A 21,254-nucleotide genomic window follows, 5' to 3' on the forward strand; every position below is an offset into this window, starting at 1 on the left:
TGACTACCGACCCGTAGCATTCACGTCTGTAGCCATGACATGCTGTGAAAGGCTGATCATGGCTCACATCAACACCATTATCCCAGAAACCCTAGACCCACTCCAATGGAGTGGGTCTATCGCACCAACAGACCCAAAGATGAGGCAATCTCTATTGCACTCAACACTGCCCTTTCCCACCTGGACAAAAGAAACACCTATGTGAGAAGGCTATTCATTGACTACAGCTCAGATTTCAACACCATAGTGCAAAGCTCATCACTGCATACCGCAGTTAACGACCCTGGGACTAAACACCTCCCTCTGCAACTGGATCCTGAACTTTCTGACAGGTCACACCCAGGTGGTAAGGGTAGGTAGCAACACATCCGCCACGCTGATCCTCAACACGGGGGCCCTTCAGGAGTGCATACACTGTCCCCTTCTGTACTGCCTATTCACTTATGACTGCACAGCCAGGCACGACTCTAACACCATCATTAAGTTTGCTGATGACACAACAGTGGTAGGCCTGATCACCGACAACGATGAGACGTCAGAGACCTGACCGTGTGGTACAAGGACAACAACCTCTCCCTCAACGTAATCAAGACAAAGGAGATGATTGTGGACTAGATTTGGCATGGGTCCTCAGATCCTCTAAAGGTTTTACAGCTGCACCAGCAAGAGCATCCTGACGGGTTGCATCACTGCCCGTATGCCTGTATATAGCTCCACTATTGTTATTTACTGCTGCTCCTTTAAATATAAATCTTTTTTCTTAAAACTGTATTGTTGGTTAAGGGCTTGTAAGTAAGCATTTCACTCTACACCTGTTGTACTCGGCGCATAATACAAATAACATTTGATTTGATCCCATCCAGTTGGTGGCGACAATACACCTTTTGGGGTTGTCGTCCTCCATGAAACCCACAGAAGAAGAAGAATGGCTTCCTCTGAAACGCATGATGATTCAACGCACAGCAATTAGCTTCGGACTCAACTAGAATGTTCTAGTACCGTTACATTCTTGTACAGTATTAAAGGGCAGCGAAATAAGAACCAACTTTAACATTGTGACAGTCGGCGTCTTGAACAAACAGGCGAGTATATGAGACCAAAGTAAAAAGAGCAGCCCAGCTACGTCAAACTGCCTGACATGTTGTTTACTGTGCTAACAGTAGCTAGTAGGATAGTTTTATTTCTGGCTTTGTAGCCTACCCAAGACCTTTGCTGTAGCTCTCAAAATAGCTAAACCTAGCTAACGTTATTCTGTATGTGCTTGATATTTATGTGACAACTTTCATAGCCAGCAACTTGCTCGCTGTTAGCTAGGCCTAGTATCAGGGATAAAAAGTCCTATTCTTCGTCACTTACCTAGCTAACGTTCGTTACAACCACTTTAATACCAAATCGGGCTATGGAATGTGTCGGTGGTCAGGAACCTGCGGCTCTTTTAATGCCCCGTAGCTGCTTCCTGGAGATCTAGCTAAAATTAGTATTTCAAGTTATCAATAGACGATAGAATAATACTGATGGTATGTCAGAACTTGTAGAGCAGTTTGGAACCTTAATTGCAATCAGCAGTTAATTGAACGTTAAAGTGCATAGGTTGATTTTGCTTTCCGACCACAATTCAGTGCCAAATTTGGGGAATAATACATTGACAAACAAGTTCTGGAATAATTTCACCCATTTTTCTCATCAGCACAGAGCATCATGGCAGAAGACCAACGCAACAGGAGACATCCCCAAAACCTCCAGGGTGTCCTTCGATTGGCTGTGGAGGCTGGCTCTGCTGCAGATGGACCCGCCCTCCCTGAACCCATGTCAGAGGAGGTAATGGTCCTTCTTAGTCACCTCCCAGGTCGTCTTCATTACAGATGACTGTGTAGATTAGCCAATCTCACAACAACTTGTTACATTGACAACCAATTTTACATTGACCGTAATGTCACTTTTGTTACAGAGGAAAGAATGGTTGAAAGGAGCTCTTGCGGAAGTGGCCAAAGGACAGAACAGCGAGGTGGAACAGATGAAGGAGTGTATGCGCGTTCTGCTGAGAGATGGAGGGTGTGAGAGGGGGAGAGAGGGAGAGGAGGAAGGAGAGGATGAAGAGGGGGAGACAGAAGGGGCACTGGAGTTTCTCTCAGAGCTGTGTGAGAACCTAGACAATGCCAGAGGTGAGACATGCCAAGAAACAGGTGCTGATGTAAATAAATTACACTTCAGCTTGTGACCCAAAGGAAAGATTCCACTGTCTTTGATGGACCCTAGTTAAAACAATATCAAATTCAACTTTAAGTTGCTGTAGTTTTATACATTGCATTTGGAACGCATTCAGACCCCTTGACCTTTTTTCACATTTTGTTACCTTATTCTAAAATGGATTAAACTACGTACAATACCCCATAATGACAGCAAAAAACCTGAAATATCACATTTACATAAATATTCAGACTCTTTACTCAGTACTTTGTTTAATCACCTTTAATAGCAATTAGTAACTCATCTTTTTGGGTATGACGCTACAAGCTTGGTACATGTGTATTTGGGGAGTTTCTCCCATTCTTCTCTGCAGATCTTCTCAAGCTGTGTCAGGTTGGATGGGGAGCGTCGCTGCACAACTATTTTCAGGTCTCCAGAGATGTTCAATCGGGTTTAAGTCTGGGCTCTGGACTTGTCCCGACGCCACTCCTGCGTTGTCTTGGCTGTGTGCTAAGGGTCATTGTGAAGTTGAACCTTCGCCCCAGTCTGAGGTCCAGGGTGCTCTGGAGGAGGTTTTCATCAATGACCTCTCTGTACTTTGCTCCGTTCATCTTTCCCTCGGTCCTGACTGATCTCCCAGTCCCTGCTGCTGAAAAACATCCCCACAGCATGATGCTGCCACCACCATGCTTCACTGTTGAGATGGTGCCAGGTTTCCTCCAGATGTGATGCTTGGCATTCAGGCCAAGGAGTTCAATATTGGTTTCATCAGACTAGATAATCTTACTTCTCATGGTCTGAGAGTCTTTAGGTGCCTTTTGGCAAACGCCAAGAGGGCCTTCACTCCTTTTACTGAGTTGTGGCTTCTGTCTGGCCACTCTACCATAAAGGCCTGATTGGTGGAGTACTTCAGAGATGGTTGTCCTTCTGGAAGGTTCTCCCATCTTCACAGAGGAACTGGAGCTCTGTCAGTGACCACCGGGTTCTTGGTCACCTCCCTGACCAAGGCCCTTCTCCCCTTACTGCTCAGTTTGGCCAGGTAGCCAGCTCTAGGAAGAGTCTTGGTGCTTCCAAACTTCTTCCATTTTAAGAATGATGGAGACCACTGTTCTTGGGGACCTTCAATGCTGCAGACATTTTTTGGTACCCTTCCCCCAGATCTGTGCTTCGACACAATCCTGTCTCGGAGCTCTATGGAATTTTCCTTCATTCTCATAGCTTGGATTTTGCTCTGACACGCACTGTCAACTGTGGGACCTTTATATAGACCGGTTTGTGCCTTTTCTAAATCATGTCCAATCAATTTAATTTACCACAGGTGGATTCCAAGTTGTAGAAACATCTCAAGGAATATCAATGGAAATAGGATGGACCTGAGCTCAATTTCGAGTCTCATAGCAAAGGGTCTGAATACTTATGTAAATAAGGTATTTCTGTTTATTCTTTTTAATATATTTGCAAACATTTCTAAAAACCTGTTTACTCTATCATTATGGGGTAGAGTGTGTGATGAAAAACATGTGTAATAAATTTGAGTAAGGCTGTAATGTAACAAAATGTGTAAAAAGTCAAGGGGTCTGAATACCTTCCTAATGCTCTGTATATTATAGTAAAGACAGATCAACATGGACATGAATGACAAGTTCTATTCATTAATAATAATACTGTGTGTATTGTCTCTGGTCTGTCTGTGTGTCAGACCTGATGACCCTGGGTGGTTTGGACCTGTGTATGTCGCAGTGCTTGAACCATCCTCAGGGCAGCGTGAGGTGGCGTGGTGCCCAGCTCATCGCCTCCTGTGCCCAGAACATGCCCCAAGTGCAGTGCCACTTACTCAGCAAGGGGGCGCTACCCAAACTGCTACAGCTGACTGACTCAGATCCCCACCCCACCGTTCGAGTGAAGGCCCTCTACGCTGTCTCCTGTAAGTGTTGCCCCTTGAATAGATAAAAACAATATGGAGAGCACATTCCACCATTGGGTAAAGCCTGAATCATGAGAGAGAACTCTAGCCTATCAAAAGGCAAGGTTAACATATTGCTAATATCTCCTGTTCCTCTCAGATCTAAGTGAAGTTCTGCTGGCCTGGGTGTTGCTGATAGGAGTTCATTTAGATCTGAGCATCAGTGAAGTACCACACAGTAACTCTTTCTCTCTCCATCAGGTCTGGTGCGGGAGCAGGAAGTAGGTCTCAGGGCCTTCCTGTCTCACGATGGCTTCTCTGTGCTGATGAGAGGTATGCAGTCTGACAACGAGAAACTGAGGACCAAGTCGTCTTTCTTACTCCTCAACCTGCTCACAGTCCACCCAGAGCATAAAGGTGTGTGACTAACAGGTCCTCTGTCTGACTGCGAGACTCATTTGGAGACTAGAGACTGTCTCTGTTTGCAGCTGTGTGTTGTTATTGGTGGAGACTAGAGACTGTCTCTGTTTGCAGCTGTGTGTTGTTATTGGTGGTGTCTAGAGACTGTCTCTGTTTGCAGCTGTATGTTGTTATTGGTGGAGACTAGAGACTGTCTCTGTTTGCAGCTGTGTGTTGTTATTGGTGGTGTCTAGAGACTGTCTCTGTTTGTTTTTATTGGTGGAGACTAGAGACTCTCTGTTTGCAGCTGTGTGTTGTTATTGGTGGTGTCTAGAGACTGTCTCTGTTTGTTTTTATTGGTGGAGACTAGAGACTCTCTGTTTGCAGCTGTGTGTTGTTATTGGTGGTGTCTAGAGACTCTGTTTGCAGCTGTGTGTTGTTATTGGTGGTGTCTAGAGACTCTGTTTGCAGCTGTGTGTTGTTATTGGTGGTGTCTAGAGACTCTGTTTGCAGCTGTATGTTGTTATTGGTGGTGTCTAGAGACTCTGTTTGCAGCTGTGTGTTGTTATTGGTGGTGTCTAGAGACTGTCTCTGTTTGCAGCTGTGTGTTGTTATTGGTGGTGTTTAGAGACGATCATGCTGTGTCCTCCTGATGTAAGAAATGATTTGAACTGGGTTATTTAGATCATAACTAAATAAATGTGTCCTTGTGTGGCAATGTACTATCTCTCCCTCTCTCAGATACAGTTCTCTCCATGGGTATGGTGCAACAGCTGGTGTCTGTTTTACGCACGCCTCACTCCTCCTTCCACGAGCACGTGCTCGGCGCCCTCTGCTGGTAATACATGTGAACACACAGAGGAAAATGTCTTGAAAGTTGCAATGTCTTCTCAATGGAGCTTCAATAAAAAAAACTCTGTCTGTAGCCTGGTGGAGGAGAGTCCTCTGGGTCTGAGGGACTGTCAGAGCCCTACCTTGGGGCTGGAGGAGATGCTCAACCAGCGGGCGGAAGATCTGCAGGGGAGAGAGGAGTGTCAGGTAGGTACCCCTACACACTTTTCTCCACTCTTCTCCTTCTTTCACTTCCCGTGTGACTCATGAACCTCTCCATCTCTCTAAAGGCGTCCGATTGCTTCCCATCCGGAACAGTTTGTGTATATATTATGAGGTTTTGTGATGTTTTTGGTCTTCGGCGAGGGTTCGGCTGTTCATGACCTTTTTTCTCAAGGCAAAGTGAATTTCGGTAGCTGAAGTCTATGCCCCTTCGTCAGTCTTAAATGAAGTGTTAATCCTTCAACGACAGACTCGTTCACATGCACATTTTATTTTTTAATACTGCACCAAACATCTTAACTAGATGTAAAATTGCGCAACTAAACGTCAAAAGTAATAACATAACTTAAGTTATCGTAGATGAATTCAGACTATTTTGAGGAAGTGTAAACTGACTACAGCATCTCAAGATGGACAAACGGGACTGTTGCCACTTTTTTTCTCGTTTTTCAAGCAACTGTCTTTGAAGGGAGGAGGACAGTGGTCTGGCTAGACGCCATCCGAAGCCTTAATACCACCCCTCTGTCACTCCCCATGTGTCTCCTCTCCATCTCTAATACTGCCCCTCTGTCACTCCCCATGTCTCCTCTCCATCTCTCTAATACTGCCCCTCTGTCACTCCCCATGTGTCTCCTCTCCATCTCTCTAATACCACCCCTCTGTCACTCCCCATGTGTCTCCTCTCCATCTCTAATACTGCCCCTCTGTCACTCCCCATGTCTCCTCTCCATCTCTCTAATACTGCCCCTCTGTCACTCCCCATGTGTCTCCTCTCCATCTCTAATACCACCCCTCTGTCACTCCCCATGTGTCTCCTCTCCATCTCTAATACTGTCCCTCTGTCACTCCCCATGTGTCTCCTCTCCATCTCTAATACCACCCCTCTGTCACTCCCCATGTGTCTCCTCTCCATCTCTAATACTGTCCCTCTGTCACTCCCCATGTGTCTCCTCTCCATCTCTAATACTGTCCCTCTGTCACTCCCCATGTGTCTCCTCTCCATCTCTAATACTGCCCCTCTGTCACTCCCCATGTGTCTCCTCTCCATCTCTAATACCACCCCTCTGTCACTCCCCATGTGTCTCCTCTCCATCTCTAATACCACCCCTCTGTCACTCCTCATGTGTCTCCTCTCCATCTCTAATACTGTCCCTCTGTCACTCCCCATGTGTCTCCTCTCCATCTCTAATACTGTCCCTCTGTCACTCCCCATGTGTCTCCTCTCCATCTCTAATACCACCCCTCTGTCACTCCATGTGTCTCCTCTCCATCTCTAATACTGTCCCTCTGTCACTCCCCATGTCTCCTCTCCATCTCTCTAATACTGCCCCTCTGTCACTCCCCATGTGTCTCCTCTCCATCTCTAATACTGTCCCTCTGTCACTCCCCATGTGTCTCCTCTCCATCTCTAATACTGTCCCTCTGTCACTCCCCATGTGTCTCCTCTCCATCTCTAATACCACCCCTCTGTCACTCCCCATGTGTCTCCTCTCCATCTCTAATACTGTCCCTCTGTCACTCCCCATGTGTCTCCTCTCCATCTCTAATACCACCCCTCTGTCACTCCCCATGTGTCTCCTCTCCATCTCTCTAATACTGCCCCTCTGTCACTCCCCATGTGTCTCCTCTCCATCTCTCTAATACCACCCCTCTGTCACTCCCCATGTGTCTCCTCTCCATCTCTAATACCACCCCTCTGTCACTCCCCATGTGTCTCCTCTCCATCTCTAATACGGTCCCTCTGTCACTCCCCATGTGTCTCCTCTCCATCTCTAATACCACCCCTCTGTCACTCCCCATGTGTCTCCTCTCCATCTCTCTAATACCACCCCTCTGTCACTCCCCATGTGTCTCCTCTCCATCTCTCTAAAACCACCTTTTCGTTCTGGCCCTCTTACTCTTCCCACCGGTTTTTCCCCTCTCTCAAGGTGCATCGCTAATAACATGGAATAATGTATTGATTCCCCAGTCTTTTGCCAGGTATATATTGTTACTTATTTTCCACTAGGCTGCATCTTGTCTGATTTCCTTCCTCTGGTCTCCTCTTTATAGGAAGAGTTGGAGTTCTGCAAGCGCTTGCGTTCTGCTTGTTTCTGCAGACGGCAACCTGACGACAGTGGAATGGATCGCTGAAATCCAACTGGTCCTCCACTTCTCCTGCAGTGCCGTCATTGGCTAGGAGACATAGGAGGACATTATTTAAAAAAAATAAACTCCTTGAGGAAAACCTGCTGATGTCGTTGTCCATCTAGACCCATGTTACAGGGTGGCTGGATCTAAGAGTGTAGCAGGCTTTAGAGAGCAGAGGGTGCTTCACTAATCACTGTCACCAGGCGACGCAGATAAACTTCTATCTCTTGTGTTCAGTCACTTCTACCATGTCCAGTCTATATATCATTATGATCTACACCTGACTACTTCCTGCTGACCTCTTGCAAAAGAGCTTTCTAACTTCTAAGGTGTTTTCCTGGTTGAATAAAGATACAATATTTTATTTTCTGATAGTACCGTAAGTCATTTCTGAACATTTCTTCGGGTTATCTGATCATAGCTTCCCTCAGATTCCACACACAAAATATCAGATGTCACCATTTATATATCTGGCATAGTGTGACGTTACTTGGTAATAATTGGTATCCTCTTGTATTTGTTAAAATTATTTACCAAGTGACAACTAGTTATTGGGTAACACTAAGTCATTTACACTGTTAAACTACATAATAGTTCTTGTGTTTCTGAATAAATAGCAGGTAATTAGGCTGTAAAATAAAGCGTTACCCATTTAGCAGCTTTCAGCTTCATTAGTCAGATGTTTTATTAGAATCCATTTTGATCGAGTTTCACTACCCATAAGGCATTTCTGTTGGCTTCTTGTGTTTTGGCTTTAATGACTGTCTTTCATTCAGTGTCCACCGTTTGTCGATGTTTTGTTGATGTTTCTGTCTATAAACATAATGGGTGACTTGCAGAGCGTCTGAAATAACATGAAATATGTAACACAACTTTATTTATCAACCCCATTTCATCATGAATAAATTAACATTTTATTTTTTCATAAGGGACTTCATTTCTGAGAATGGTCTCTTCATATCAACAGACCGTTTTACAGAATGTGTTTGATAAATCACAACTAACAAGGGAAGTGCATCAAAGCTCAAATCATGTCTTTAAGACCGTAGGACTGTTTTCACAGAGTGAAGGAGAATGATATTTCTAACTTTATTCTGGACTATGGAAAATACTGTCAAGTCAGTCTCATGTCAGTCCTTGCATCTAGCTGTCTGAATTTTGGCAGTGGTTATGTTTCCCATCCCTGAGCTTTCTCAACAAACAGACAGACTGTCCTGATACTCTGAGGTTTAGTTTAATAAAGAGGATTTTCTTTGGGGGGAATCTTCCTTTTTCAACTTCTTTCTGCCTCATTCTCAGTCTAGTCTCAACAAACAGCCTGAAGTTCCTATAGCTGCCGACTAGTCAGAGAATGGTAGTCCCAAGTTTGCTTTCCATGGCAACGTCCTGATTCTCCACCCTTTTCCAGAATTGTGCACTTAACCACTCCCTGTCATTGATTTAAAAGCGTGAGATTAGTATAAGTAGGCTGGAGGGAGTTTCCACCATTGTAAAGTCCATGTGAGAAAGGAGACAGTTGTTTGTACACTTCGGGAGCAGGGTGGAAAATTGGGACCTGGCCCCTATCTCACATGACCCCTTAACTAAGATTTCTTCCATTTGGCAAACTCATCCCCGCCCTCCGCGGCCTTGATGTCACCCACGGCGATCAGCAGCTGCGCCAGGTAGTACGTCGTCATGACGATGTGCCTGCCGTGCTCAAGGGGCTCCGTCACTTTGAAGGTCTGCAGCGCCAGCGTCAGGTCAGAGGTCATGAAGATCAAACTGCCCAGCATGATCAGCGGTCGGCGGGTGCGAACCGCCAGCGTAGCCATCAGGACGATCAGAGCCACGTACACCCCGACGCCGGGGGTCAGGGCGGCCGCGTCCGGCGTCTTCTGCAGGAAAGGGAAGAGGTAAGCGTAGAGGCCTCCCCCCAGCAGCCACAGGAGCAGGCAGAAGAAGTAGGACAGGGAAGAGGAGGAGCTGGGGGAGGAGTAACGAGTGGAGAGGAAGGTGAGGGAGTAGAGCAGGTGGGCCAAGGCGAAGGAGGCCATTCCTGAGGAGAGGATTAGAGAGACAACAACATTACTTTATTGCCTGTATTCTACCTGAAATAGACAAATCTCTATGTGCTTTATCCTCCCCAACAAGATAAGCAGAGCGGTTGGAGCAGACAGTCAGCTGCAGTGCAACACCCCAAGAGCAGCAGTTGTGGGTTGAGTGTCTTGCTCAAGTGCACAACAGCAGTTGATGTCACCATTTATTGATATGTTACCAGGTAAGTTGACTGAGAACACGTTCTCATTTGCAGCAACGACCTGGGGAATAGTTACAGGGGAGAGGAGGGGGATGAATGAGCCAATTGTAAACTGGGGTTTATTAGGTGACCGTGATGGTTTGAGGGCCAGATTGGTAATTCAGCCAGGACACCAGGGTTAACACCCCTACTCTTACGATAAGTGCCATGGGATCTTTAGTGACCCCAGAGAGTCAGGACACCCGTTTAACGTCCCATCCAAAAGACAGCACCCTACACAGGGCAGTGTCCCCAATCACTGCCCTGGGCCATTGTTTTAGACCAGAGGGAAGAGTGCCTCCTACTGGCCCTCCAACACCACTTCCAGCAGCATCTGGTCTCCCATCCAGGGACTGACCAGGACCAACCCTGCTTAGCTTCAGAAGCAAGCCAGCAGTGGTATGCAGGGTGGTATGCTGCTGGCATACCTTACCATATTAGCCATACATGGTTTATAGTCATTGAAGTATGTCAGAGTACTCCAGTGACGTTACACACCAGCCACCCTCCAGTCAGACATGGGATTCAAACTGCCAACCCTCCAATCAGACATGGGATTCAAACTGCCAACCCTCCAGTCAGACATGGGATTCAAACTGCCAACCCTCCAGTCAGACATGGGATTCAAACTGCCAACCCTCCAATCAGACATGGGATTCAAACTGCCAACCCTCCAGTGACATCCAATCAGACATGGGATTCAAACTGCCAACCCTCCAGTCAGATATGGGATTCAAACTGCCAACCCTCCAGTCAGACATGGGATTCAAACTGCCAACCCTCCAGTCAGACATGGGATTCAAACTGCCAACCCTCCAGTCAGACATGGGATTCAAACTGCCAACCCTCCAGTCAGACATGGGATTCAAACTGCCAACCCTCCAGTCAGACATGGGATTCAAACTGCCAACCCTCCAGTCAGACATGGGATTCAAACTGCCAACCCTCGAGTCAGACATGGGATTCAAACTGCCAACCCTCCAGTCAGACATGGGATTCAAACTGCCAACCCTCCAGTCAGATATGGGATTCAAACTGCCAACCCTCCAGTCAGACATGGGATTCAAACTGCCAACCCTCCAGTCAGATATGGGATTCAAACTGCCAACCCTCCAGTGACATCCAGTCAGATATGGGATTAAAACTGCCAACCCTCCAGTGACATCCAGTCAGACATGGGATTCAAACTGCCAAACCTCCAGTTTCTGGCTTGCCCTCTCTAACCTCTAGGCTATCTGCCATGTCTGCAGTGTCTGCAGGACTTTATCAGTAGCAGTAGAAAAAGCTCTCGTTACCATGGAGAAACAGCTCGGGCCATATAAGGCAACAGTCTCCGCCTGCCGAGAAGATCAGGCCCCCCGCCACACCGAGGAGACTCCTCCCCCCTTTGTAGCTCAGCACCAGGAGAGCCAACGAGATGACAGGGGCGGCCTTAATAGCCGCAGCGAAGATGGAGGGGGAGGAGTCAGGGATCCACAGATAGAAGTAGACAGCGATGGCCAGGAAGAACGGCGAGAGAGAGAGTAGTAGAACACAGTACTGAAAGAGAGAGAGAGAGAGAGAGAGAGAGAGGAAAGGGAGACGAGAGGAGAGGAATAAGGGAGGTAGTTAATATGAGAGATTTAAAAGAATGACATTATTATACATTAACACAAACAAGTGTTTGTGTGTGTGTGTGTGCGCATGCGTGTGTGATTAGAGGTAAGGATCATACCGTGTTCCTGCGCTGTCTTCGGTCATAGGCGGCTGTTTCAAGGATGTCCATCTCTCTCAGAACCAAGAGCTGTGTGTATCTGGGCTGTACCGGTTTCCTTCAGTCCTGCCTCCTTCCAGAGGATTTCATGTGTTTCTCTTTTCCTCTGGACTTCCTTGTCTCTTCTCTCTCCACTGGTTCAGTCTGTCTGAGTGTGTCCCTGTCTCTTGGTGCCGGTCGACATTGAACTTTGGACCAATCACAGTGACACGTTATCTGTCAGATTGCTCAGTTATAATCAATGCCCAATGTCTCCTCCTCTCAGTTTTACTTTTCAACTCTGCCAGTAGTGACCCTTGGCCCATCCAACTAGACCAGATAAGTGACATCATCAACTTGAGGGTGAAGTTGAACTGGGCCAGAGCCATGTATTAAGACATGGCTCTGAACCGGGCTGTGTTCAGCAGGACACATGACTCTGAACCGGGCTGTGTTCAGTAGGACACATGACTCTGAACCGGGCTGTGTTCAGTAGGACACATGACTCTGAACCGGGCTGTGTTCACTAGGACACATGGCTCTGAACCGGGCTGTGTTCAGTAGGACACATGACTCTGAACCGGGCTGTGTTCAGTAGGACACATGGCTCTGAACCGGGCTGTGTTCAGTAGGACACATGACTCTGAACCGGGCTGTGTTCAGTAGGACACATGACTCTGAACCGGGCTGTGTTCAGTAGGACACATGACTCTGAACCGGGCTGTGTTCAGTAGGACACATGACTCTGAACCGGGCTGTGTTCAGTAGGATACATGACTCTGAACCGGGCTGTGTTCAGTAGGACACATGACTCTGAACCGGGCTGTGTTCAGTAGGACACATGACTCTGAACCGGGCTGTGTTCAGTAGGACACATGACTCTGAACCGGGCTGTGTTCAGTAGGACACATGGCCCTGAACCAGGCTGTGTTCAGTAGGACACATGACTCTGAACAAGGCTGTGTTCAGTAGGGCACAACGCTGTGGAACGTATGTAGAACAAATATGCTAGCCTGGGTGCCAGTCTGTCTCGGCTCTACTGCCAATTCCTAATGGAATTTAGTAGTCAAAAGTGCAAACAGATCTGGGACCAGGCTACAAATATGTCCCTCTAACATGCAGAATATGGACTTGTGTCAGTAGCCAATGTCAGACAGCATGGCTATTACCTTGGGGACAGTCCTTACAACAATCCCCGTACAATATACAATCTCTATCAGCATCTCATCAAAACCATTCTTCTCATCATCTCCTGCCTCACGGTTGTAAATAAAGACAAGTATTAGTTGGTATGTGATACATTTTGGGGAATAGAGCGACTCACTCTACTTAAAGTGTGTCTATCCACCACTGTATGCAACAGTCACCAGCAGTACTTAGTTTGTCCACACAGTGGCAGTAGATACATTCAGTCATACCAACACTAAGGGTTCTAACCTTAGTTCTATGAACAATAGTGAACCTGTAGTGAACCCAGAACCCTACCACCAAGAGGGTCAACTAGCCTGTCGGGTCAGGTGATCTAAGGGCAGAATAGGTCATTAACTAGCAGGATGCCGGTATGACGTCACACACAGACAATGTTGTAATGGTATTCCTTTGATGCTTCTACGACTGTGTTGCCACTGGAGGCAGCATGTGACTTAGGCTACTGTGTACATTGTACTGTGTACATTACATTGTCCCACATTCAGCTGTAATCACTTCCGTGTGTGGCGCAGCTCATAGGCTTTGCTGTGTCCATTACAAGACCAACAGAAATTGTGTTGATCAAAACATAGATAAAATCCATCAAATATATTATCAGTCAGATAACGGCAGTATAGTTATCATTCGGTTTGTCCATAATCTATGACTTGTTCAGGTAGTTTCCTTTCACTGCCAGCTCTTCCTTTCACGGCTGCTAAACTTTGTGAAAATGTGTGGGTTCAAAAACAAAACCCACAACAATTTCACTGATACAGGGACTAATAATTAACATGTTCTCTCAGAGTCTGACTTTGACCCCTACCTTTCCCACAATCCTCTGAGAAGGGGTGTCAGTTGGAATGTAGATTGCGAAGGAGAAGGTTTGGAGAGAAAGAGAGAAAGAGAGCAGGGAGAGGAATTCACCGGTGAGTAGCAGTGAACGTTGTTAAAAGGAGAGTTTTGAGGACCACCAGAGTAGAGTAGATAGGGTCTAGGTACTAAGAGAAGGCCTTGAAAAGATGAAGAGCTGAGAGAGAGAGTAGATAGGGTCTAGGTACTAAGAGAAGGCCTTGAAAAGATGAAGAGCTGAGAGAGAGAGAGAGAGAGCGAGAGAGAGAGAGAGAGAGAGAGAGAGAGAGTAGAAACAATGATAAAGCTGTAAATAATACAATAGCTGATGGCCCAATGAGAGAAGGAAGGGCTGTATAAATCTATAGTGAGGCTCTGACCTGGAAAGGAAGTGAGGATGTTCAGGGGTCCAGCCTCCTAACAACCTGAACCCTGGCAATCAATCATTGGCCGGGTCAGAGGGGTCATGGATAGTTTGAAGAGCCCTTCTCTCTGGCACCATGGGGAGGTGGGTGGGGTGAGGTGTGAGATCATGAGAGAAGGAGAGAGCCAGTCTCTCTGGCACCATGGTGAGGTGGGTGGAGTGAGGTGTGAGGTCATGGGGAGGTGGGTGGAGTGAGGTGTGAGGTCATGGGGAGGTGGGTGGAGTGAGGTGTGAGGTCATGGGGAGGTGGGTGGGGGGAGGTGTGAGGTCATGAGAGAAGGAGAGCTCCACTGGCAGTGGGAATTATCAACTCATATACTTGTCTTCTCTTGTCTTCTTTCTCACCAGGAGCCATGACTGACATGTTGCCAGTGATGAGAATTGGAGTTGTGGGATATGGACATTTAGGTCAGTGGTGTATTCCCCTCTCTTCCTCCTCTCTTCCTCCCTCCTCACCACATCTCATATGTTCTCACTGTGGAATGCATTCATTTATTAAATGTGGTTTTACAGGGAAGATGCACATTCATCAACATTACTATAAAAGTGCCAGTTTTAGCCAGCCGGCTAATTTTCAGCTGCAGTCCCTGGGTTGATTGCTGTGGTCAGTCTGTGTCAGTAGGTCCCATCTTCGTAAATCATACCACTTTACAACAGGGTCATTCATTTACAGGCCCTCGAGGGCCTAAGTACTGCTGGGTTTCTTCTCTGTCTGATTGTTAATTGATCAACTCATGTACTGATTGGGCGGAGAGTTCACCAGGTTCATGTTCTGTTTGACCTTTTATCTACAGATGTAGGATCTTAATTTGAGCCAGTTTGCTACAGCAGGAAAATAATCCTACAGCAACAGGAAATGTGGATTATTATGTGGATTATTATAAAAGGACATTTTTGTGGGGGGTGATACATTTTTTTGTTAGGGAAAATCAAGTCTGAAATTTCAGAGTGGAAATTACAAACTTCAGAAGACTTTTTAAAACTGAAATACACTACAAGTTGTCCTGCAACAGGGTGATCAAATGTAGATCCTACATCTGTACCTACTGGTATTCATAATGTTGATTGTATATTTATGATAGGCCTTTTGTTGTATTCATGGTTTTCAGTTTGTATTGCCTACTACTGTATGTAGTAGTCAATACTACATAATAATGGCCAGAACGGAGCAAATGGAATGGCATCGAACACATGGAAACCATGGAAACCATGTTTTATATGCTTGTTACCAATCCACTAATATCGCTCCAGTCATTACCACAAGACTGTTCTCCCCGATTAAGGTGCCACCAACCTCCTGTGATTACACAGCCAGCCCAATTCTGATATTCCTTTCACCAATTGGTCTTTTGACCAATCAGATCAGCTCTTTGCCAGTAAGTGGACAACATATTAGAATGGTTCTGCCTGTGTAAACGCTGCCCATTCAAGGTGAACGTGTTGAACTTCCAGGGCAGTACCTTGTGGACCGGCTCCAGAGAGAAGGGGCCCAGGTGGGCCTGACACTGGTCTTTGTGTGGAACAGAAACACTGACAAACTCAGGGAATCAGTGGCTGAGGAGCTCATTCTACACAACCTCCCAGACTTTACAGACAGGTAGAGAGCCATGTCACACACACACACTGTAATGTGTGTTATGTCATGTGCACAAGTAACGTGTGTGTCTGTGTTCTAGGGGTGCTGATGTGATTGTGGAGGTGTGTCATCCCAAAATTGTAAAAGACTTTGGAGTCCAATTCCTCTCTAAGGCCCATTTTCTGGTAAGATCTCTCTCTCTCTCTGTTTCTATTTTCTAGTTAGATCCCCCTCTCTCTCTCTCTGTTTCTATTTTCTAGTAAGATCCCTCTCTCTGTTTCCATTTTCTTGTAAGATCTCTCTCTCTATTTCCATTTTCTTGTAAGATCTCTCTCTGTTTCTAAAAACATCTAAATGAACACTTTAGAGCATTATCTCTTATTGAACATTCTTTAGCTAGCATGGATAACCTGGAAAAACAGCTGGCATAACATGCCTATATAAATAAATACTAACAGTATATGCTAATGACAACAGGATAAAAGGAGGATTTCCCTCACACACCAATCTGAAACACGTCAAGGTAGTGCTTGAAAAGATTGTGGTCTAATTTCTTCTTTTAAAGTCATTTGTTACCCTGTGCACCAGAAATGAAGTAACTACTACACCCTCCCTCCCTCCCCCTCTCTCTCTCTCTCTCTCTCTCTCTATCTGTCTGCCTCTGTTTTAGGTGGGCTCTCCTTCAGCCCTCTCAGACCCACAGCTGAACCAGGAACTGCGCCAGGCTGCAGAGCATCATGGGAGGACCCTATATATCCCCAGTGGTGCATTGTGGGGAGGCCAGGATATCCTGAGACTCAATGATAGTGGATCTTTAAAGGTGCCGGGAAGGAGGGAGGAGGAAAGAGGACTTAACAAATACAATATGTTCATTTATAAGGGATAGCATAGTTAATAGTTAAGTTGGTTACGTTATGTAGATAGTTAAGTTAATATATAAGAGTTAGTATAAGAGAATGTGTAGACCTCATTAATATGAGATTCAATTCAGATTGTTATTAAAGGTGAAGAAGGTCATTGTTCTCTATTTCTAATCTTCTGATATGTCAGAATAGAGCATGCAGAATGGTTGTACTGGACAGAATGTTGTTACATACAGAATGGTTGTACTAGACAGAATGCTGTTGCATAGAGCATGCAGAATGGTTGTACTGGACAGAATGCTGTTACATAAAGCATACAGAATGGTTGTACTGGACAGAATGGTTGTACTGGACAGAATGCTGTTGCATAGAGCATGCATAATGGTTGTAGTGGACAGAATGGTTGTAGTGGACCGAATGGTTGTACTGGACAGAATGCTGTTGCATAGAGCATACAGCATGGTTGTAGTGGACAGAATGCTGTTACATAGAGCATACAGAATGGTTGTGCTGGACAGAATGGTTGTACTGGACAGAATGGTTGTACTGGACAGAATGCTGTTGCATAGAGCATGCAGAATTGTTGTAGTGGACAGAATGCTGTTACATAGAGCATACAGAATGGTTGTACTGGACAGAATGGTTGTACTGGACAGAATGGTTTACTGGACAGAATGGTTGTAGTGGACAGAATGCTGTTACATAGAGCATACATAATTGTTGTAGTGGACAGAATGCTGTTACATAGAGCATACAGAATGGTTGTAGTGGACAGAATGCTGTTACATAGAGCATACAGAATGGTTGTACTGGACAGAATGGTTGTAGTGGACAGAATGCTGTTACATAAAGCATACAGAATGGTTGTAGTGGACAGAATGCTGTTACATAAAGCATACAGAATGGTTGTAGTGGACAGAATGCTGTCACATAGAGCATACAGAATGGTTGTACTGGACAGAATGGTTGTAGTGGACAGAATGCTGTTACATAAAGCATACAGAATGGTTGTAGTGGACAGAATGCTGTTACATAGAGCATACAGAATGGTTGTACTGGACAGAATGGTTGTAGTGGACAGAATGCTGTTACATAAAGCATACAGAATGGTTGTAGTGGACAGAATGCTGTTACATAGAGCATACAGAATGGTTGTACTGGACAGAATGGTTGTAGTGGACAGAATGCTGTTACATAAAGCATACAGAATGGTTGTAGTGGACAGAATGCTGTTACATAAAGCATATAGAATGGTTGTAGTGGACAGAATGCTGTTACATAGAGCATACAGAATGGTTGTACTGGACAGAATGGTTGTAGTGGACAGAATGCTGTTACATAAAGCATACAGAATGGTTGTACTGGAAAGAATGGTTGTAGTGGACAGAATGCTGTTACATAAAGCATACAGAATGGTTGTAGTGGACAGAATGCTGTTACATAAAGCATACAGAATGGTTGTAGTGGACAGAATGCTGTTACATAGAGCATACAGAATGGTTGTAGTGGACAGAATGCTGTTACATAGACCTTATTTTCTGCATTTTCCCAAAATCCCTACAAAAACGCTATTAATTTCCCCATAGACGTTGTCCAACGAACCATGGTGGAGTTAGTTCCTACAAAAATACTTACTATTGCTCTCTATTCCCTTTAAATCTTAGAGTTTCTGTTGTATTACTGATGTACAAAACACACGTTTTCTAAATCCCTCCTCTGCCTCTGTTCCTCTCCTCTTTCTTTACTAATCTCACGCCCCTCCTCTTGTTGTTTGCTTGAAGGCACTGTTCATCCGGATGTCCAAGCACCCGTCATGTTTCCGTCTGACAGGAGACGTGCTGTCTGATTGGACAGAGGATGAGGGGAGGCGGGTCTTATTCAGTGGCTCTGTGGCAGAGCTCTGTCCCGTCGCCCCTAACAACGTCAACACCATGGCGGCAGCGGCCATCGCAGCGGGGTCCCTGGGTTTCGCTGGCGTCCAGGGGGAGATTGTGTCGGATACGGCGTATGCAAAGCTTCATAAATAACCCAAGATTCAGAGTGCTCTTTTACAATGGGAATCACTGTAACACTATGGGCAGAACAAGCAAGGAGGTGGGCTTGTTCTGCCCATAGTGTTACAAACTATATTTCAATTAAGGAACCCCCACTCTCTGAAGCACAGCTGTGCAAGAACTTAATTCACTAATTACTATGTGGTGGAGGTCACTGGTGCCAATGGCTTCTCTCCATCTCCTAGACTAAGTGATTACCATGTGGTGGAGGTGGAGGTTACTGGTGCCAATGGCTTCTCTCCCTCTCCTAGACTAAGTGATTACCATGTGGTGGAGGTTACTGGTTCCAATAGCTTCTCTCCCTCTCCTAGACTAAGTGATTACCCTGATGTGGAGGTGGAGGTTACTGGTGCCAATGGCTTCTCTCCCTCTCCTAGACTAAGTGATTACCCTGATGTGGAGGTGGAGGTTACTGGTGCCAATGACTTCTCTCCATCTCCTAGACTAAGTGATTACCATGTGGTGGAGGTGGAGGTTACTGGTGCCAATGGCTTCTCTCTCTCTCCTAAACTAAGTGATTACCCTGATGTGGAGGTGGAGGTTACTGGTGCCAATGGCTTCTCTCCCTCTCTTAGACTAAGTGATTACCCTGATGTGGAGGTGGAGGTTACTGGTGCCAATGGCTTCTCTCCCTCTCCTAGACTAAGTGATTACCCTGATGTGGAGGTGGAGGTTACTGGTGCCAATGACTTCTCTCCATCTCCTAGACTAAGTGATTACCATGTGGTGGAGGTGGAGGTTACTGGTGCCAATGGCTTCTCTCTCTCTCCTAAACTAAGTGATTACCCTGATGTGGAGGTGGAGGTTACTGGTGCCAATGGCTTCTCTCCCTCTCCTAGACTAAGTGATTACCCTGATGTGGAGGTGGAGGTTACTGGTGCCAATGACTTCTCTCCATCTCCTAGACTAAGTGATTACCATGTGGTGGAGGTGGAGGTTACTGGTGCCAATGGCTTCTCTCTCTCTCCTAAACTAAGTGATTACCCTGATGTGGAGGTGGAGGTTACTGGTGCCAATGGCTTCTCTCCCTCTCTTAGACTAAGTGATTACCCTGATGTGGAGGTGGAGGTTACTGGTGCCAATGGCTTCTCTCTCTCTCCTAGACTAAGTGATTACCATGTGGTGGAGGTGGAGGTTACTGGTGCCAATGGCTTCTCTCCCTCTCCTAGACTAAGTGATTACCATGTGGTGCAGGTGGAGGTTACTGGTGCCAATGGCTTCACAGTGCATACAGTGAGGAGGAACCCAGCCAAACGTGGAGCTGTAACTGGGAGTGCCACCTACAACTCCTTCTGGAGCAGCTTACTGGGTGGGTTCTGCTGTAGAAGGGCGCGTGTGTGTGTCTCTCGCATGAATCAGTGTGAGAACATGAAGGGTTGTGTTGTCTAACGGTCCATCCTCTCCTCTCCTTCTCTCAGTGTGTAAGGGACATGGTGGCCGGGTTTACTTGTGCTGAAGAGGGAGGGATTTCAGAAGACAATTCCCTCTACCAACCAAACACTCACAACACTATGGTACTGAAACACACACTACACAACATTACAGTACTGAAACACACACTACACAACATTACAGTACTGAAACACACACTACACAACACTATGGTACTGAAACACACACTACGGTACTGAAACACACACTACACAACATTATGGTACTGAAACACACACTACACAACATTACGGTACTGAAACACACACACTACACAACACTATGGTACTGAACAGTCTGCAGTGGCTGTGTCTGTAGTTACTGATCATGTGTGAGCGAAGTTCGGCTTGCTTCATATAATATGGTGTGACTGTATCAGGATTGACAAAGATGGGCTTGCTTTATATAATATGGTGTGACTATCAGGATTGACAAAGATGGGTTTGCTTCATATATGGTGTGACTGTATCAGGATGACAAAGATGGGCTTGTTCATATAATATGGTGTGACTGTATCAGGATGACAAAGATGGCCTTGCTTTATATAATATGGTGTGACTGTATCAGGATTGACAAAGATGGGCTTGTTCATATAATATGGTGTGACTGTATCAGGATGACAAAAACCTTCAAGTCTGCATCTACAATTCTGGGGAATCAAATGTTGCACCTTCATCCTACACAACATCCTACTACTGTATCCCAGCAGCACTTCCCTCCTTTTCTCTACAAATTAAAACATGACTTTGTGAAGTAACAAGTTAAATGAGCAACTCTCTCTCAGGGTGATGGCAGACACCACATTCATTAGCAATCGTCTAGCAACAACCCACATCTTTTACAGCTCTTATGCAGTTACATCCACTACTGTGCTGTAATGTATGAGGATCTTTATGTAGTGCCCTGGTGTTGACACCACACACACACACACCATTGTGACCTTAACTAGAAGGTTCTATCTGCAAAAAATAAGGTTCTGAAGCCTAAATGGTTTGAATGATGTATTCCTATATTGTATTCTTTTGAACTTAACATGAATTGAGTTATATAGTACTCCATGTAGAGAACATTGTACAGAACAAGGAATAACAAAATGTCAATAAAACGTACAGATAGAACCTTATAGTTTCAAGCTCTCGCAGTATTTCCTGTTGTAGTGAAACCCCAACAAAAAGAGAAGAGTCCTG

General features: G+C 45.7%; 3 protein-coding genes across 15 annotated transcripts; 2 read left to right on the forward strand and 1 right to left on the reverse strand.

Annotated features, from left to right (window-relative positions):
- The first annotated feature begins 652 nt into the window (after positions 1–652).
- hspbp1 (HSPA (Hsp70) binding protein 1) lies at positions 653–8,036 on the forward strand. 4 transcript variants are annotated; one of them, XM_021559372.3, is made up of 8 exons: positions 653–1,082; positions 1,688–1,818; positions 1,949–2,162; positions 3,887–4,111; positions 4,352–4,507; positions 5,231–5,327; positions 5,416–5,527; positions 7,595–8,036. In XM_021559372.3, the coding sequence occupies exons 2-8, from the start codon at positions 1,699–1,701 to the stop codon at positions 7,673–7,675; spliced, it is 1,005 nt and encodes a 334-aa protein (XP_021415047.1). In that variant the 5' UTR covers positions 653–1,082; positions 1,688–1,698; the 3' UTR covers positions 7,676–8,036. The 4 variants fall into 4 exon arrangements, with proteins under 4 accessions (XP_021415047.1, XP_021415049.1, XP_021415048.1 ...); XM_021559374.3 differs by having other exon boundaries at positions 864–1,082; positions 5,237–5,327; XM_021559373.3 differs by having other exon boundaries at positions 876–1,082; positions 1,693–1,818.
- A 496-nt stretch (positions 8,037–8,532) lies between these two features.
- tmem86b (transmembrane protein 86B) lies at positions 8,533–11,988 on the reverse strand. The gene is made up of 3 exons (XM_036939262.2): positions 11,665–11,988; positions 11,246–11,489; positions 8,533–9,710 (listed from the first exon to the last, which is right to left on the reverse strand). The coding sequence occupies exons 1-3, from the start codon at positions 11,713–11,715 to the stop codon at positions 9,256–9,258; spliced, it is 750 nt and encodes a 249-aa protein (XP_036795157.2). The 5' UTR covers positions 11,716–11,988; the 3' UTR covers positions 8,533–9,255.
- Positions 11,989–13,706: 1,718 nt separating this feature from the next.
- aspdh (aspartate dehydrogenase domain containing) lies at positions 13,707–21,190 on the forward strand. Of its 10 annotated transcripts, none has more exons than XM_090197497.1 (9): positions 13,715–13,796; positions 14,492–14,551; positions 15,575–15,740; positions 15,820–15,904; positions 16,390–16,539; positions 18,364–18,587; positions 18,822–19,362; positions 19,435–19,945; positions 20,055–21,190. In XM_090197497.1, exons 2-9 carry the CDS (start codon positions 14,497–14,499, stop codon positions 20,090–20,092), a joined length of 1,770 nt encoding a protein of 589 aa, XP_090053623.1. In that variant the 5' UTR covers positions 13,715–13,796; positions 14,492–14,496; the 3' UTR covers positions 20,093–21,190. The 10 variants fall into 10 exon arrangements, with proteins under 10 accessions (XP_036797800.2, XP_090053623.1, XP_090053624.1 ...); XM_090197498.1 differs by having other exon boundaries at positions 18,822–19,098; positions 19,237–19,945; XM_090197495.1 differs by having other exon boundaries at positions 18,822–18,912; positions 18,973–19,945.
- The last annotated feature ends 64 nt before the right edge of the window (positions 21,191–21,254 follow it).

This window comes from Oncorhynchus mykiss, chromosome 13, assembly GCF_057628025.1.
Source record: "Oncorhynchus mykiss isolate SJ-2025 chromosome 13, ASM5762802v1, whole genome shotgun sequence".
NCBI lineage: Eukaryota > Metazoa > Chordata > Actinopteri > Salmoniformes > Salmonidae > Oncorhynchus > Oncorhynchus mykiss.